Source organism: Perissodus microlepis, chromosome 22, assembly GCF_051167445.1.
Source record: "Perissodus microlepis isolate ML-2025 ecotype Zambia chromosome 22, ASM5116744v1, whole genome shotgun sequence".
Lineage (NCBI taxonomy): Eukaryota > Metazoa > Chordata > Actinopteri > Cichliformes > Cichlidae > Perissodus > Perissodus microlepis.
Window position 1 is genome coordinate 14,733,402 of NC_140481.1, and position 17,377 is coordinate 14,750,778.

A 17,377-nucleotide genomic window follows, 5' to 3' on the forward strand; every position below is an offset into this window, starting at 1 on the left:
TCCTGGAAAGTGGATTGGTCGTCGTGGGCCAGTTGAATGGTCCCCAAGGTCTCCCGATCTGACCCCCTTAGACTTTTATCTTTGGGGTCATCTGAAGGCAATTTTCTATGGTGTGAAGATACGAGATGTGCAGCACCTGAAACTACGGATACTGGATGCCTGTGCTGTCATTTCTCCTGCGGTGTTGCTATCAGTGTGTGAAGAGTGGGAGAAGAGGGTTGCATTGACAATCCAACACAATGGGCAGCACATTGAACACATTTTATAAGTGGTCAGGAACTTGTAAATAACTCATGAAAGAATAAAGTTACGTTGAAACCAAGCACACCATTGTTTTTCTTGTGACATTACCAATAAGTTTGATGTGTCACATGGCCCTCTTCCTATTGAAAAACAAAAGTTGTATCCAAGATGGCCGACTTCTAAATGGCCACCATGGTCACCACCCATCTTGAGGAGTTTGCCCCCTCACATATACTAATGTGCCACAAACAGGACTTTAATATCACCAACCATTCCCATGTTATTACGGTGGATCCATATAAATGGCCCACCCTGTAGTTTGCGAGCACCTGGACAGAAACTGTGGATCAGGATTTAATGAAATGCAACAACTTATAACACAAAGAGAAGCCTCATGAAAGGAGAACTGAAGCACAAGTTACAATGTTTTGTATCGTGGTCGTGAGCGAGGGTTAATATAGTTCGCTAGAACTGGAAGTAACTAAAAGTAGCTAACAAAAACTATATTTTGTGTATATATATATATATGTGTGTGTGTATGTGTGTGTGTGTAGAGAGAGTGTAACATCTTACACTTTGCTAATATGGCCAATTTTTTTAACACATGAAACAATTAAGCATGGTAGTATAAATCAATCATTTATTGAGACCCAGACCCAACAGGCATGCTGTTGTTGGTTTCTCACCTTGACAAGCTCAAGCCATTGTTAATAGGACACAGACATTCCATCAAATCCAGAGATGCCACAGGTTTCAGTGGAAGTGTAGTAAAAGAGAATTAGGCCTTTTACTATCTACAAGATGTCAGCAATTTAAAAGAAAAGTTGTAAACATGTTCTTTTATGACATAGAGCTGTTTAAAATGAAAGGAGAGATCACCTTACCCTGGGGCAGTGGTTCCCAAACTTTTCTTGCTAGGCCCCCCTTTGTTTTACAAGAAACATCTTAGCGCCCCCCCCCCCCCCCCACACACACACACCCATATTTTTGTTTTCAAACTCCATTGCAGTTTATTTCACGCCTCAAACATTTAGTAAACAATTAAGCAAATACAAGTAAACTGCAATAAATTACAGGTAGTAATAAAATAAACTACTAACTCTTTTACGCTACGTCCACACCTACACGGGTATTTTCTATGCTTTTGGGCCTTTCGTCCACACGTAAATGACGTCTCAAATCACCGAAAACTGAGATTTCTTAAAACTCAGTTTTTGCGTTTACGTGTGGACGAGGACTACAGAGTTCGTCAGGCAACGTCAAAGGTATGTGCCTTCTTTCACGTCACGCTGTGCGCCACGTTATTGTTTACATGAGATGAATTGCAGAATGGCAGATAGAGACAAAATACTGTTACTGTTAATCTTAGTGTCTCCGTTTTTACATGCTTACACACACGCAGTTACTGTCCCTCCATTTACAAAGGCAGAGCCGTCATGGTGTGATTATTTTACGTGTAGTTGTTTTTTTTCCTGTGTAATAATATTCAACATTGCTATCAATACAATCAAAAAATGCCTCTCTGTGCAAAATGGGTTCAAAAACATAAACAATGGTGGGATACTGTTTGTCCGTGATTTGGACAGGGAGAACACATCCTAGCAGGATCAGCCTGATGTTATTTGTATCCCACTGTAACTTTACTGTATAAAGAGCTAACATCTCCAAAATGTCAAGAGTAGTTAGTCATTATAAGAAGTGTTTGTGAACTAAAAATCAAGAATGTGGGATACTGTTTGTCTGTGATTTGGAGAGCCCAGCGCATGCTCACGGCACAGGGGAAAGTAACCTGTTGGGTCTGGGCTTAGCCAAAGGGAAGATATGCTTCACCATATTTTCTAGGCTTTGGCTTGGAAGGAAGTTGGTTTGGAAACATATCTGGCGATGCTTCATCTTCTGCTTTGTGTTTGTGTGGGCGCCCCGTCAAAAAATCTGTCCATTATGCTAGCAGTGTCCAAGCATTTTTTTTTTTTTTCATATCCCCCTCCCAAAATGGCTCTGCGCCCCACACTTTGGGAACCTCTGCCAGGGGGGAACATAGCTGTGATTCACAATAATTCACCAGCCAAAAACATAAACATGAGGAGAAAATGAGAAGCAGTAGAGAAAAGGAGACATCCACAGTTCGTTCTATTTATAATTTCTTGTTTCAAGTTGCAGTCCACAAATAGTTTTTTTTTTGGATAAAACAAATTATCTCTGTATACTGTTTGAAAGACAACTCAGAACATGCTGAATGTTTTATCTACCCCTTCTGAGGATAAGTCCAAGAAAAAAAAGAAAAAGAAGCCAGCAGGGAGGTGCCGAACCCTCAAACTGGCAACAGCTTGTTGCATATTCTCTTTTATCACCATGCTAAGCAAGCCCGATATAGAGCATAATCGTATTTTTGACCCATGGAACTTTAAAATCATCAATTTTGATCATTATTTCATTTTTTTTTATGTTTAAACTTTGATTTTGTCGAATGTCTGATGTTGTTTCCAACCTTTGTGTGGCTTGACTGCACTGAGTAATGCTGAAGAGACTTTACGTGATGGGCTATTGATAGCAATGATTCTGAAAGATTTGCCCCAGTAATTTCAGTCGTTTGCAATACACATAATTAAGAATGATAAGAAGATAACTTTTAGAGAGTTTAAAATCAAGTTAAGCAGAGAACAATTCAATTCCAGGTTCACTAACAACACTGTGATGAAGCCGAGTGTCTCAGTATGGAGGAGAGACAAAGAGGACTTTGAACTAATATTAACCTGCTATAACTGTGGCCAAAAAGAACATAGCGCACTCGTGAGAGCAGAGGACAGAAACAATGGTAACATTTTTGTAAGTCCTTCACTCATAAAGATGCTAACTGCAGACAAAGGAAGAGGAACAATGCAAAACAAACAACAACACATCTGCATTCAAATGAAGTGAATGCTGAGTTTGTGGACTGAAACAAAGAGGGCTTCTAGTATATACTGGGACAGTGTAACACATAATAACAGACATTAAGAAGTTTAATGAGTTTGATGATTCAGTTTTTGCAGGAAGATCAAGTGTAGCATTGAAGAAATGTGCCACAGGAGTGTACACTTGAATGAAGACATATTGTTGACATAATGTTGGGTGTCGTACTTACTATGATATTCAGACATGGCATGAAATTGTGGGTCACTACCAAACAAAGCAACTGTGGCCATATGCTGTAATGACTGTTGCAGTAATGTGCAGCAGGTGTTATAACAGATACTAATTGTGTATTGTTGAATTCAGCTGTGTGAATCCATCTATTAGAGACCAAGAGAAAATATTATGAACTATATTATGTGAGTTGAAATAAAGATCGTATTCCCTTGTATTAATAATGTTCTATTATAATATTAATATTGTAAGTGAGAGTGCAGTTAGAACAAGATAACTTGCAGAAGGGCTACTTCTTACTTTTATTTTGTTATTATTTTACAAGCAATTTTAATTGAGTGCGAGGTGTCTTTGAGTGTTTTGAAAGTCTATAAATAAACTGTTCTTCTTATTATTTATTTTTACTTTTATACTTTAAGTACATTTACAAGTGTAAACTTTTTCACTTTTACTTGTGTAAATAAGTTGAATAAGTACTTCAGTCTGTACTTGTACATATTGAAGAATCTCTGTACCTTTCCAAACTTTGCTGTACTTTAAACAGTAAGTGAGGCTTACAGGCCAGTTCTTTTTTAATAGGTATAATCAGTCATGGCAATCATGGTATAGAGACTGTTTGTATATTTAACCGAGCAGTAGTTTAATAGTGGAATTGAGCTATTGTAGTTCCAGAAGTTTTGAAAACCTGTCTCAGTCACAGGACACAGGGGTGTCACGTGAAGTGAAACTTTCATTTTTGTGCAGTGGGAGTGTCTGACCTCTAATATAAAGAGCAGTGTTTGATACCACAGAAGGGAAATAGTGAAAGGCATCACAGGAAGCTGTTGAATTTCTTCACTATCTAAAGGTAAAGGTTACAAAAAAGTTTACTTCTTCTACAGTGAATTATGCTTTTGTGTTAGTGTTACATTAAAGTTACAAAGTCTGACCTTCATACTCCAAAGAGACAAAATCTACAGAGTCATTTTGCTACTGTCTTCCAGATGTTGACGATCACTCTGTGTTTGTCATTCGGTGTGTTTCTGTGGGGATTTGCTTCATGCTCTATCGCATGTCCTGATGTGAGTACTTCCCCAAACAACGCCACCTGCTGCAAGGCTAAAATCAGCTTTGGCTGCTGTCCTCATGCACATAAAAGTCAGAAACTTTCCACCAGTGCAGTAACTTGATTGTTGGTTGTTAAACGTTCTGCTGGTCTTACTTACTTTGCAGGCCATGTGCTGCACCGACCGGGTCCACTGCTGCCCTTCAGGATATCGCTGTAACCTGGTTACCATGAAATGTCAGAAATTAGACCAGCCGTGGCTGACCATACCCATGGTGAAGAAGGAGGCTGCGGAGCAACCAAACACCTCTGAACTGCCTGGAACTCCACTCCAGGAGCTTAAAGAGAGCCACGTCCCAGATCAAATAAAGAAATCAATGGTATACTGTGACAGTTACACCTACTGTCCTGATGGCACTACTTGCTGCAGACACCCACAAGGAGGCTGGTTCTGTTGTCCCTACTCTCCTGTGAGTTAGCCTAAATATTCTTGTGCAATAAGACACATGATTTTAATAAAATTCCCTTTATCTTCCACTGACATGAAACAAGTTTGCAGCTATAATAATTATTCTTTTGAGAGACTAAAAGTGTTTCTTGCAGGGCAAATGTTGTCTGGATGGCTACCACTGCTGTCCAATTGGATTTGACTGTGACTACACCTACACGCACTGTGTGAGGGAAAAACTCACATATCCTTTCCTCCGCAAGCCAGCAGTGCCTTCAGGACCTCCGTCCTTCATCCCATCTTCAGAGGAAGACGACAATTAGACGAAGGTAGGAAACGCCACATTCTAACCACCTTCACATGTGGAGAACATCCTGGGATAATTTCACTCACTGTTCAGATCAAATTTCAAGGCTACATTTTAGACTTTCTTTGTTTACTGGTGTTATATCAAATGATGGCGTGCACATCTGATCACCAACCAGGATTTAACAACAGCTAAATATACTGATAGTTGTGGGTTTGATCATTTATGTTGACAGACTACTGTGACATGATGAACCTGCTCTAACCAGCTGTTTCTTGTGCTGATGAGGTCATAGAGTATTATTACCAAATTTGGATCTTTCAGCTCTGCGTAGTATTTCTGCATAGTTTTGCAGCCTTGAAAGATTCCTATAAATCCGAAGTATGCTGGCTTCCCAAAACACACAGCAGACAAGCTAATTCAGCTACTAGCCTGCAAGCATAGTGAAGCATGTAGCAGCCCAAGGACCAGAAATCACAGCTTGTTTCTGCGGCCCCTTAGTGGCCAAATGAAGAGTGGCTAGATAGAAAGGCTTAGGGAGAAACTTAGTGAGATGACTATAATATGTTGTTCTAACACAAAGACTTGCACTAATTTCAGGCCCACTGGAGAAAGAGTCACCAGTCATCTCCACAGACAAGCTAAGCAAACTTTTCACTGAGGTCATCATGTGTTGAAAATGCCTAATCTGGATTTATTTTAGAAATAGGGAAATCATTAACGATTTCAAGCTAATCTCAAATCATCTTATCGATTATTTTTTAAACAACGAAAATGTGTTTTTCATCTATTCCATTCTCCTATACTGCCTATGTGACTGAGTGTCAGTGAATATAGACAAGTATGATGTTACGATGGTGAGGTGAAAATGTTTTGATTTGTTTTATGATTTTTTTCCATTCCTTTGTATACTTTTGTCTAGCTTCACCAATAAAAAAAAATCATAGCATCGTCCTTCCAGCTGTGTCATGCAGTCATTTATTTATCATCTTTTCACTTCACAGTTTGAGTGCCCATGAACACCTCAGCCTGCCCAATACCAGTCCTGCATAATGCATTACTTGAGGAATAAAGTTGAACAAATCACATATTGATTTTCAAACTCTGTATATCAATGTATGTTTGCACGTTCCAGTATTAAAACAAGAATTGCTGTACCTACTTCCTATTTTCCTATGAAAATATGAAGAAATATACACAAACAGACACTAATTATGTTACCATGCGTGATGGTGGCTTGGAATGGCAATTGAGAACCGGTTCTTGTTCCCAGTAGTCCAACTCCTTGGAATTTTCAGTTTGTTTGCCTATTGATCCAGGTTATTGGTTCCACTTGCACACAGTGGATTTTAGTTTGTGTGCTGGAGGAGGAAAATGGTGGCGCAGTCTACGCGGTGGATATGGACGTTACTTTTATTTTTATTGCACAAAAGGAGGACTATTGTGAAGTGGAAACTACATCCAGGCCAGAAACAACTACATTATGCTGCCAACACAACTTCGTCTCTTTGTAAGCACCTGCACAGATAACATGTTAATGTTAAGCTACCCAAGAACCCAGAGAGATGTTAAAGCTGAGAATATGTGTAATACATTACGTTTTTTGAGTAATGGCTCCAACACTGATTACAACAAAGAGGGGAAATCTACACATACATAAACATGCACAAAAAAAGCATACAATTAACTTGCAAAAATTAAATGTAATTGATATATTGTTTAGTGATGGTGGTGACTCAACGAGAAGCCAATGAGAAGCCAATGAGAATTAATAAGAGAATAAAAAAGGAATTAAATCGATAGGTGATATCTAAATGGAATCAGAGTCGCTAAATTCTTAATTTCAATTCCCATCTGATCAGAACACCACAATTGTTCCAGTTTTTATCGGAAATTATGCAGTTTAATGTCTCACTGCACTCTGAAATGAAAGCACAGTAAATCAGTAAATCAATTTATAGAGGAAAATGTATTCTAAACTTTTGTGTCATCAATGTAGTCCCAGTTGGCAGATATAGCCGCTGAAAACACTGGTCACATTCTTTCTACAATAGAAATAAAATGTTCTTCAGAAAGTTCTTCCCATATCTGTTGCAGAAGTTCCCATAAATGTGTGGAACTTGTAGGTTACTTTGTTTTCACTTTTCTGTCCGTTCGTCCCAAACCAGCTCGATGGGGTTTAAGTCTGGAGACTTAAAGTGCTGAACACTCCATGTTTTCAAGCTTACCATCTTTTATTTTTTCCTGAGGTAGTTCTGGCCTGGCTTGCACTTATGTTTTGTGTCATTATCTTTCTGTAGGATGAACCCCTGACCAACTAGGCGCATACCAGAGGGTATTCCATTATGCTGCCGAATGCTGTTGTAGCAGTTTTGGTTCAGGGTACCTCTCACTCTGTACCACCCAAAAACCCAGACCATTACACTTCCTCCTCCATATTTGATAGTTGATGCCACACACTGTGGAACCATCCTTTCACCTACTCAACAGCATACAAAGATCCTGCGTGATGAACCGAAGATTTCAAATTTTCATTCATCAGTCCATAATAGCTTCTTCCAGTCTTCAGTAGTCCATTGCAGCTCAAAGGCCTATCTTCACAGTTGAAACTGAGACTTGTTTACTACGACCACTATTAAGCTGTGCTTGAAGCTGCCTATCACGCAAGCTGTTAACTCTCAGAAACTTGTCCTCTGATTCAGTTGTGGCTTTGGGTCTGCTAGACCTCTTCCTGTCAGAGATTGTCCCAGTGTCTGAGTGCTTTTTGATGGTGAAGGAAACTGTACGCACTGACACCTTGACTTTATTTGCAGTTTCTCTGTAGGAAAGACCTACATTCTTAAGTGTTATGTGGTCTGTCTCTCGTCCATTGTTAATTGCCTTTTTTCTCTGCATCAGCTTTGGGTAACCTTACCTTTGCTTTAACCTCTGGCAGTTCACCATTTACCTTTGTACCATTACAAGCTATTCATTGGAATTGAAATGTAATAAATAACTGGCAAAATTGTGTTGTTCTAAAACTTTTGACCGGTAGTGTGTGTTGCAGTAAAAGCTTCTTAGTAAGTGTTACAACTGCTATAATCCGAGAGAGAGAGAGAGGAAAATATTCTGCAGACGAAAACTTCATCATGACAGAAAACAAAACAACAATAACAATCCTTGTTGGTCTTGCAAGCTTAAAATGCTTCTTGCAGATCTGTTGCTGTTAGCTTCTCCCATGTTATGTTCACTCTTCTGAAACTCTCTGCTGACACCTAATGTGGAAAATGCAGAACAACATCAGCGCTAATGGAATAAATCTGCCCCTTCTCACCCATTCAGAGCATACATATTTGAGTAGGTGTGGAGTTCTGAACCAAATATTACATCAGTGCCTCACAAAGTTGAAAAAAGCCATTCAGCATATTTCAAGCTTCCATGTAAATGTTGGTGACTCTCTCTCTCTCTCTCTCTCCCCTTTTTTCTTTTCTTTTTCCTTTAAAGAGGGAAAAAACAGGTATGTCTCCAATGTGAAGAGGAAGCTGTAGTGATGTAACATGTTTTAATGAGTTTTCTGTGCAGTCTAAAGAGACAGGTTCCTACAGATTTTCACTGTAACTGTTGCATAGTGTAGAAAGTGCTTATTTTGATGAGTTGGACCATTTAGAAGCACTTCTTAATTCTAAACTGTAGCTTGCTGCACATTTCTTGCAATAACATATCAGAAAAAACATGTTGCCGTACTTAATGTTCAGTCAAAATGTTTTTTACACTTTATTCTTACTCTGATGTATTCAGTTCCTTTGCAAGGCATGTACTTCTAGCTAACATTTCAAGCTAATTTTGGATAACAGACAGAGTCTACTGTCCCCACCCACTGGTAAGGATTGTGCATAAATTGTTTAACCCTGTAACACAAGGTGTGTAATATGAGTTTAACACACGAGTTTCTGAGTGTGATACTTTACCCTAACCTTAACCTTCTCATATGGTTCACCCTGCTTAAGATAAACAAACTGTGAGCAGTTAATTGCACAAAAAATCCAGATCTAGAAACAATTATTAATAAAAAAGATATGTGCACATTTTTATTTATTTATACATTAATATCTATCTATCTATCTATCTATCTATCTATCTATCTATCTCTATATATATATTAATATAATATCAAATATATTAATATATATATTTGAACACTCAAGTTTCAAAATATTACTTTTTTTTTTAAGAAAACAGCAAATAGATTTATTTTTTTATTTTTATTTTTTTTACAATCCTATAAAAGCAGCTGTTCCAACTCAAACACTTGTACTGATTTCAGGGCCAGTGTTGTGCAGATGGGCAGCACAACAGTATGGATACAACTGTGATCTTTCCTTCTTGAAACTCAGAAATTCTTACTCTTGAGACTTCTTGAGGCCACATAAACAATATTGAGACACGATGATTAATGTTGAAACTGCATCGTAACAGTTTTCTTTGTTTTTGGAGCTAATATTAGTTTAGTCAAGATTTGCTGAAGAATATTGCACATACTGCGACATCTGAGACAGAATTAGATCACAAGAAGACAGTCAGTGGATAAATGAATAGATACGAGGATGAATACACGTAAAAAAATAAAAATGATAGTAACGTGAGTTTTTATCTATTGGTGTGACTGGTTGCCAGATCAGACTGCTCAGGGCATAAAGAAGTCCAAGACTGTAAGATGAAAGATTTTTTTTTTATTTTATTCTTTCTTTACTCCTTTATGTGTCACCAATACAAATATAACTGAGGGCTGACCAGATCAAGTAATAGACATGCTGAGTTTGATCAAGTATACAAGTCAGGCACCACAGCCGGGTTTCTGCAGGCAGCAGCACATTTAGAATTATTGAGAAATGAAGAAGTTGTTAGAGCAACACGGTAAGTTACGGTAAAAAGAAAATACGGAAGTGAATCAAAGACAGGTCCCATTTTACAGTCAACACTTAAAATAATGTAAAACGGAGTATGGTAATAACTGGATAAGACTGGGTCTCTTTCCACTCATTTATGTGTTAGCAGTAGTTTGTGAGCACCTGGACAGACACAAATGAAGTGAATCAGGCTTTAATGAAATGCAACAGCTCATAACACAGAGAGAAGCCCCATGAAAGGAGAACTGACAGAAGCACCAGTTATCATGTTTTTTTGCTGTCATCACGGACGAGGGTTATTATAGTCAACCAGAAATGAACTAAATGCTTAAACTAGCGGTGACAAAACATTTTAGGCAAAACTACAATAAATAAATGTCAAATAGAGAGAAAATGGCTTCACCAGTATGACCAAATTTATGAACACATTAAGCAATTGACCCATTGGTCCATTTATTTATTGAAAACCACCTTTCTACATGTCAGGACATGGATATGAAATCAAATCCAGAGATACAACAGATTTCAGCGGAAATATAGTAAAGGGGGGAGGGTGGCACAGTGGTTAGCACTGTTTCCGCACAGCAAGAAGATCCTGAGTTCAATTCCACCATCAGGCTGGGGTCTTTCTGTGTAGAGTTTGCATGTTCTCCCCGTGTTTGCGTGGGTTCCTTCCGGGTACTCTGGCTTCCTCCCACCGTCCAAAGACATGCAGCTTGTGGGGATAGGTTAATTGATTAATCCAAATTGCCCATAGGTGTGAATGTGAGCGCAAATGGTTGTCTGTGTCTCTATCTGTTAGCCCTGCGACAGACTGGTGACCTGTCCAGGGTGTACCCCGCCTCTTGCCCTATGACAGCTGGGATAGGCTCCAGCACCCCCGCGACCCTGAAAAGGATAAGCGGAAGCGAATGGGTGGATGGATGGATATAGTAAAGGGGAGTTAAGCCTGCTTCCAGAGATGATAACCAACTACATATGGTAGTAATTTAAAGGAAAGATGTAAATATGACAGAAAGCTGTTTGAGGTGAAAGGACTTTCATTTTGACATGTTCCAATTGATATTCGTAGATAAGCACTACTTGACGTGACTGCTGGTTGCTGTTGCAGCTGATTATAGAAAATCCTTTATTGCGAAATGGTTTTCAGAGACGTGCTCTTTCCTGAAGCCAAGAACAAAAAGAGAAGCAGTGAGAAAAAGAAGAAATTCACTGTGATATATTCGTTATAACTTCCCATTTCAAGTTACAGCCCACAAAGTGGTTTTCTTGGATAAAGCGATCTTGTATATTAATTGAAAGTCAAATCAATTGCTAAAATGCAGAATATTTTATCACTTTCTTTGCAAGGCACCATCTCTTGCTAGTGCCACAAAAGTTAGACAACAATCCCTCTAACCAGCAACTACCAGTACATATCTTTCTGTCCTTTTTATACATTATTGGTCACCAAGATGCAGTTCTGAACACAGGACTGAAGTTCACAATTTAGCATCTTGTTTGATTCAGTAAAAAGACTAGATGTTACAATCCCTGATATTGTAACATCTAGTATTGGTTTAAATGCAGAAAATCTTACACATCATTGTGTGCCTCAACTTTCGGTCTTTTACCCAAGCTAATCTGCCATTTTTTCTTCCTTGGTTAGGTTTAGGGATTAGAGATCTGATCTAGATTATCATATTAAGATTTGGGACACATCGTCAGTAGTGCTACTTGGATTCATCGGGTGTTTCAGTCAGTATCACTAGACACCCTCATCCAAGGAGGCCCTGCCAGGGTTGATCAGGTGTGCCACTGGTTTATGTTAAATTGTTATTTCTCTTCTTTCTTCTGTTTAGTTTTCTACAGCTTATTTTCTTCTGTCTATTCACTGCAAGTGAGAAATAATACTTACCTCTTTAAGATGTATGGAGCCTCACTTCTTCAAAGGGATAGAAAAGGTGATAGAGAGAAGTAAGACAAAAGGGATAAGACAGGAGAGAGCAGAGAGGAGAGCCTGAAGGGGGGTGCCCGATCTGGCTTCCCACACCTCCCCGCCAGATCGGGCTGTACGCTCTACCTTCCCACTGCCTCCCAGAAAAGGGAAGAAGAGCATTCCTCCTATTGGTTTCACTACAATGAGGTTAACTGCACAGTCCCCAGGAGGTCCTGAGCTGTATCAGTCAACCAGCAAAATTTCTAATGTTATGTTTTAACCTTTTGACACCCCTTGTTGAAGCAGGCCCACCATGGGTTGATCAATCCTGGGCGTGTGTCTCGCGGTTAGCTGACTGCCTTAGCTGCCCAAGTGATGTCAGCCCTTTTTAGCCATAGCCAGTGACTGGTCCTCTCAGCGGTGTTAGCTAATTCTCTTATAGCCTGCCATTGTGCCTGTCCTCTGATCCCAATCTCTCTAAGCAGTTTTGCTGTTGTACTGGCAACAAAGCCCCTGCACCCCACTTCCACTGGGTGCACCTTGATCTTCCAGCCTCTGTTCTCTGCCTCAGCTGCCAAGTTGGCATACCGCAGCTTCTTACGCTCAAATGCTTCCTCAATTGCTTCCTCCCATGGTACCATCAGCTCAATGATGTATGCAAGTTTTTGGGAGTTAGACCAAAGGACGAGGTCTGGTCGCAGAGTAGTTGTTACGATCTCTGAGGGAAAAATTAGCCTCTGATCCAAGTCCACTTGCATCTGCCAATCCCTGACAACCTTCAGCGGGCCCAGGTCCGGGGTTGAGGGGCTTGTCCTCGGCTTGTCTCCCTCCCGGACAAATGCTGATGAAAACTGACGCTCCTCTTGGTTGGTGAAAGGTTGAGCATTGATGGATTTTCTTTTGCACTCAACTTTCTCGGCTAGACACCTGAGGACCTGGTTGTGTCTCCATGTGTATCTGCCTTGAGTAAGGCTAGTCCTACAACCAACCAAGATGTGCTTGAGTGTGGCTGTACACAGGGGGCAGGCTGGGTCCTTTCCAAGCCACAGCTGCAGATTTGTTGGGGAAGGTAGCACATCGTATGTCACTCGGATGATGAAACTTAGTCTATTAAACTCCATCCCCAGATTTCACTCCATGAGAGTTTCCTCTTTTCAACACTTTCCCAATTCATCCAGCAACCCTGCTTGGCCAGCGCTCTGGCATGTCTGGCTGTTTCCTCCTGTCAACACACCTCCTCCACCATCATTTTTCGACGTTTGGTTACAGATGCCTGTTGCCACCAAACAAATCCTCCTCTGTCCTGTGGACGTGACCCACCACTTCCTCCCAATTGCTAGGGTGGGAGCAGTGCCTCTCACTATGGGGTCCGTGAGTGACATCTCAAGCCTCACTTTTGCACATTTAAACTCCTCTACTAGACAAGGGATAGGCAATGACAGTATCCCATTGCTATAGAGTGCAACGCTGCTGAGGCATTTGGGAAGTCCGAGCCACTTTTTAACGTAGGAGCTCACTAGCCTCTCTAGTCGATTGGCATCATTGAGTGAGACCTCGTACATTGTCAACTGCCACAGTAGTCTGGGTAATAACCCAAACTGGAAGCACCAGAGCTTCAGTTTCCCTGGGAGTGCAGTGTTGTTAATCCGCTTGAGGTCATTAGCCAAGTTCTGCCTTAGTTGTTCTAGTTGCCACGTATCATTGAGGTCTGCATTATACCACCGCCCCAGGCTCCTTAAGGGCTTCTCTAAGACTGTTGGAATTGGTTCTCCACTGATATAGAATTGCTCGGCTGTCAGTTTTCCTTTTATGATGGAGATGCTGCGAGATTTACTTGGCTTAAACTCCATTCTTGCCCATTTGATTTTTTCTTGGAGCTTCTGTAGCAATCGCCTACATGGTTTTGTTGTTGTAATGATAGGCTCTAATGGGCGGAAGACGAAGGCCACACTTGAGTCTCTCACCTCCCACTACCCACCGAGATGCCTGCATGAGGGGGAATTGTGGAGCCTGCCATGACTCCAATTCCCAGGTGCTGCCAGGCTATGGTGGTTTTCTCAGCTGTCACACAAAACTGTAAATCCTGAAAGTAGGTCTTGACCAGTCCTGTGATGTGGTTTGGTATGCTGAAATAGTTGAAGGCCATCCACAAGATCTCGTGTGGAACTGACCCGAAAGTGTTGGCAAGGTCTAAAAAGACCACATGCATTTCCAAAACAGGCTTCTTAGTGTAGATTTAACACATGGGAACTGAGTGACTATTTCCCACCACTGGAAACCTTTCAGATATCAAACCGACTTGAACATAAATGGAGGGAAAATAACAAAGACAATCCTGTTGGTGCATCCACCACTGGTGCTTATTGCACACAATGGCACAAAATAGGCAGAAATTTATGATTTATATGTTATTTAAAGTACTACATTCAGCCCTTACAGCAGGCCAAAATGATCCAAAACAACACTTTTTGGACCAGATGTTTGCAAATTGCATCTAGCAAGCACTACAGAAGAGAAGCGAGCATAAGGGGAGCAGTATTTTATAAAATCCAGCATTTCTAAAGGCTCAACAAATATCTGGAAACACACAAACTGTTTGTGTGCACTTTGTCGCAAAAGTGTGTCTGCTAGCTAAAGGTACAGGTTCCACATTTGAGGGAGGGAAAAAAAGTTAATAACTTCAGAGATAGAGAACGATGTGAGAAAGACAGGACAGGAGGGGAAGAAGAGGTTATAAACAAACATAATTACTGCTCAGCAACTGTGGTAAATAGGAAATTTAAACCTAACTACAGTGCTCAGCATAAATGAGTACACCCCCTTTAAAAAGCACGTTAATCAGTAGCTCAAAGAACAAAAGAACAATTTCCCAAATTTTCACAACGCTAGGTTTTATTGAACACTTGTTCAACTCCATTTTAACTCCATAATATGAAGTTAAGGTTAATAATATAACTTAGATCACAAAATCTTCAGTTTTACTCAACTTGGTTGAAGCAAAAATGAATACACCCCGCAACAAAAACTACTACATCTAGTATTTTGTATGACCACTGTGATTTTCAAGGACAGCACCAAGTCTTCTAGGCATGGAATGAACAAGTTTGTGACATATTGCAACATCTATCTTTTCCATTCTTCAACCTCTTTTAGAGCCTGGATGTTGGATGGAGAGTGACGCTCAACTCGTCGCTTCAGAATTCCCCACAGGTGTTCGATTGGGTTCAGATCAGGAGACATATTTAGCCATTCAGTCACCTTCAACCTGTTCTTCCTCAGAAATGCAACAGTAGCTGTAGATGTGTGTTTTGGATCATTGTCGTGTTGGAAAAGTGCACGACGACCAAGTGCACGGAGTGATGGCAGCATCTTCTCCTTCAGTATTGAGCAGTACATTGTTGAGTTCATGACACCATGAATGAAATGCAGCTTCCCAACACCAGCAGCACTCATGCAGCCCCACATAAGGACACTGCCACCACCATGTTTCACTGTAGGCACCATGCATTTGTCTTTGAAATCCCCTCCTTTACGACGCCATACACTTTTGAAACCATTAGTTCCAAAAACAGTGATCTTTGTCTCAATACTCCAGAGTATAGAGTCTCAGTATTCTTGATCTTTTTCAGCATGGGCCCTAAAAAATTCTAGGCGTGCTTTTTTGTGCATGGGATTTAGGAGAGGCTTCCTTCCTTGGCGATACCCATGCATGCCATTCCTCTGCAGTGTGTGCTGTATGGTGTCACAGGAAACGGTCACTCCAGTTTGGCTTTCTACTGCTTTAGCTAACTGCAGTGAACTTGCATGGCGAATTTCTTCAATCTTCTCATCAGAAGACGCTCCTGTCGAGATGTTAACTTCCGTGGACGGCCTGGACGTCTCTGTAAGATGGTTGCACTTCCATCTTAAATTTTTGAATCACCTACAATAATTGGGGTTTACTGATTTTTGCGACATGGGCTTAAATGAATTTGTTAGGAAAATCACTTTTTTGTTTGTGCAAATTCACAAATCTTGTTTGCAGTCAATGGCCCACATTTGTGGGAGTATTTTGTAGTATCTCATAGAAAATGTTGATTCTGAAAGGAAACTAAAAGTTTTCTGACAAATGCTGAGCACTGTATAATAAATGTGGTCAAATTTACAGTAAAGCACAAAATTGAACCCGCACAGAGAAGCTGCAGTGTTTTGGTTTAAAAAAGAAAGAAAAAAAAAGACATCAATTTACATTTGAGCTGATGATGCTTAGATTCACTCACTGAATTCTATCTTTATAAATCAGCCATGTCAGCTTGTGTAACATTAGCTAATGTCTTGTTGAATTCAGTTGCGTGAATCCCCAAAAAGCAGCAGCACAGGCCAGCTGATTGCAGCCTGAACACAAAATCAACTCGAGCTCACAACAGAAATTATTCTGATTATTTCCTCACACTGCACCACTAGAACCAAGGTTAATGTCCCCTCACTTCACTTTAACCCCGGAGCATATCGATTTTTCTGTTTAAGTGTGGATGCAAAGTCACCCATCTACACTGTAGGCAACAACAAATACAGCTGTTGTTTTCCCTGCTTGTGTTCTCCATCGCAAATGTTCAAGCTGAGTATATCATTACAATTACAATGCGAGTTGAAATAAAGCTTGTATTCCCGTGTTTTAATATTATTTTATTATTACATTGAAATGGTAAGTGAGAGCGCAGTTAGCACCAAAAAATTTGCAGAAAAGCTACTTTATGTTTTTATGTTTTACAAGCAATTTTAATTGTGTGTGAGGTGTCCTTGAGTGTTTAGAAAGTCTTTAAATAAAACGTGTCATTATTATTAGTAGTAGTTTTTCCCTTTATTCATTAAGTAAATTTCCAAGCATATACTTTTTTGCATTTCTTTCAGTAAATTAGTTCAAACAGTACTTCAGTCTGTACTCCTACATATTGAAGAGCGTCTGTACTTTTGCCAGCTCTGTTGCACGTTGATGGATAGGTGAGGCTTACAGACCCACTCCTTCGTTATTGTGCATATACAATCATGTCATATGAGGATATGTGGAGACTGTATATTAAGCTGAGTAATTACAGCAGTTAAGTAGTGGATTTGAACTTCTGCAGTTCCAGAAATTTTCAAAACCTGTCTGTCTTAATATGAGAGTCACGAGATAGAGGGGTGTTACGTGAAGTTAATCTTTCATTCTTACTCAGTGGGAGTGTCTGACCTGTACTATATAGAGCTGTGTGTGATACAGCAGAGGGGAAAGTGTGAAAGGCATCACAGGAAGCTGCTGAATTTCTTCACTGAATTTCTTCAAGGTAACATTGGACTTTAGTGTGTCACATTAAAGTTACAAAGTCTGACCTTTTTAGTTCAGAAAGAAAGAAATCTGCAAAGTCATGTTGATTCTGTCTTCCAG

At 40.0% G+C, this 17,377-nt stretch overlaps 1 protein-coding gene across 1 annotated transcript; it reads left to right on the plus strand.

Moving 5' to 3' along the window:
* Positions 1 to 4,130: 4,130 nt before the first annotated feature.
* LOC146362732 (progranulin-like) lies at positions 4,131 to 6,123 on the plus strand. The gene is made up of 5 exons (XM_084919555.1): positions 4,131 to 4,216; positions 4,353 to 4,430; positions 4,582 to 4,884; positions 5,018 to 5,191; positions 5,770 to 6,123. Exons 2-4 carry the CDS (start codon positions 4,353 to 4,355, stop codon positions 5,183 to 5,185), a joined length of 549 nt encoding a protein of 182 aa, XP_084775681.1. The 5' UTR covers positions 4,131 to 4,216; the 3' UTR covers positions 5,186 to 5,191; positions 5,770 to 6,123.
* Positions 6,124 to 17,377: the final 11,254 nt, after the last annotated feature.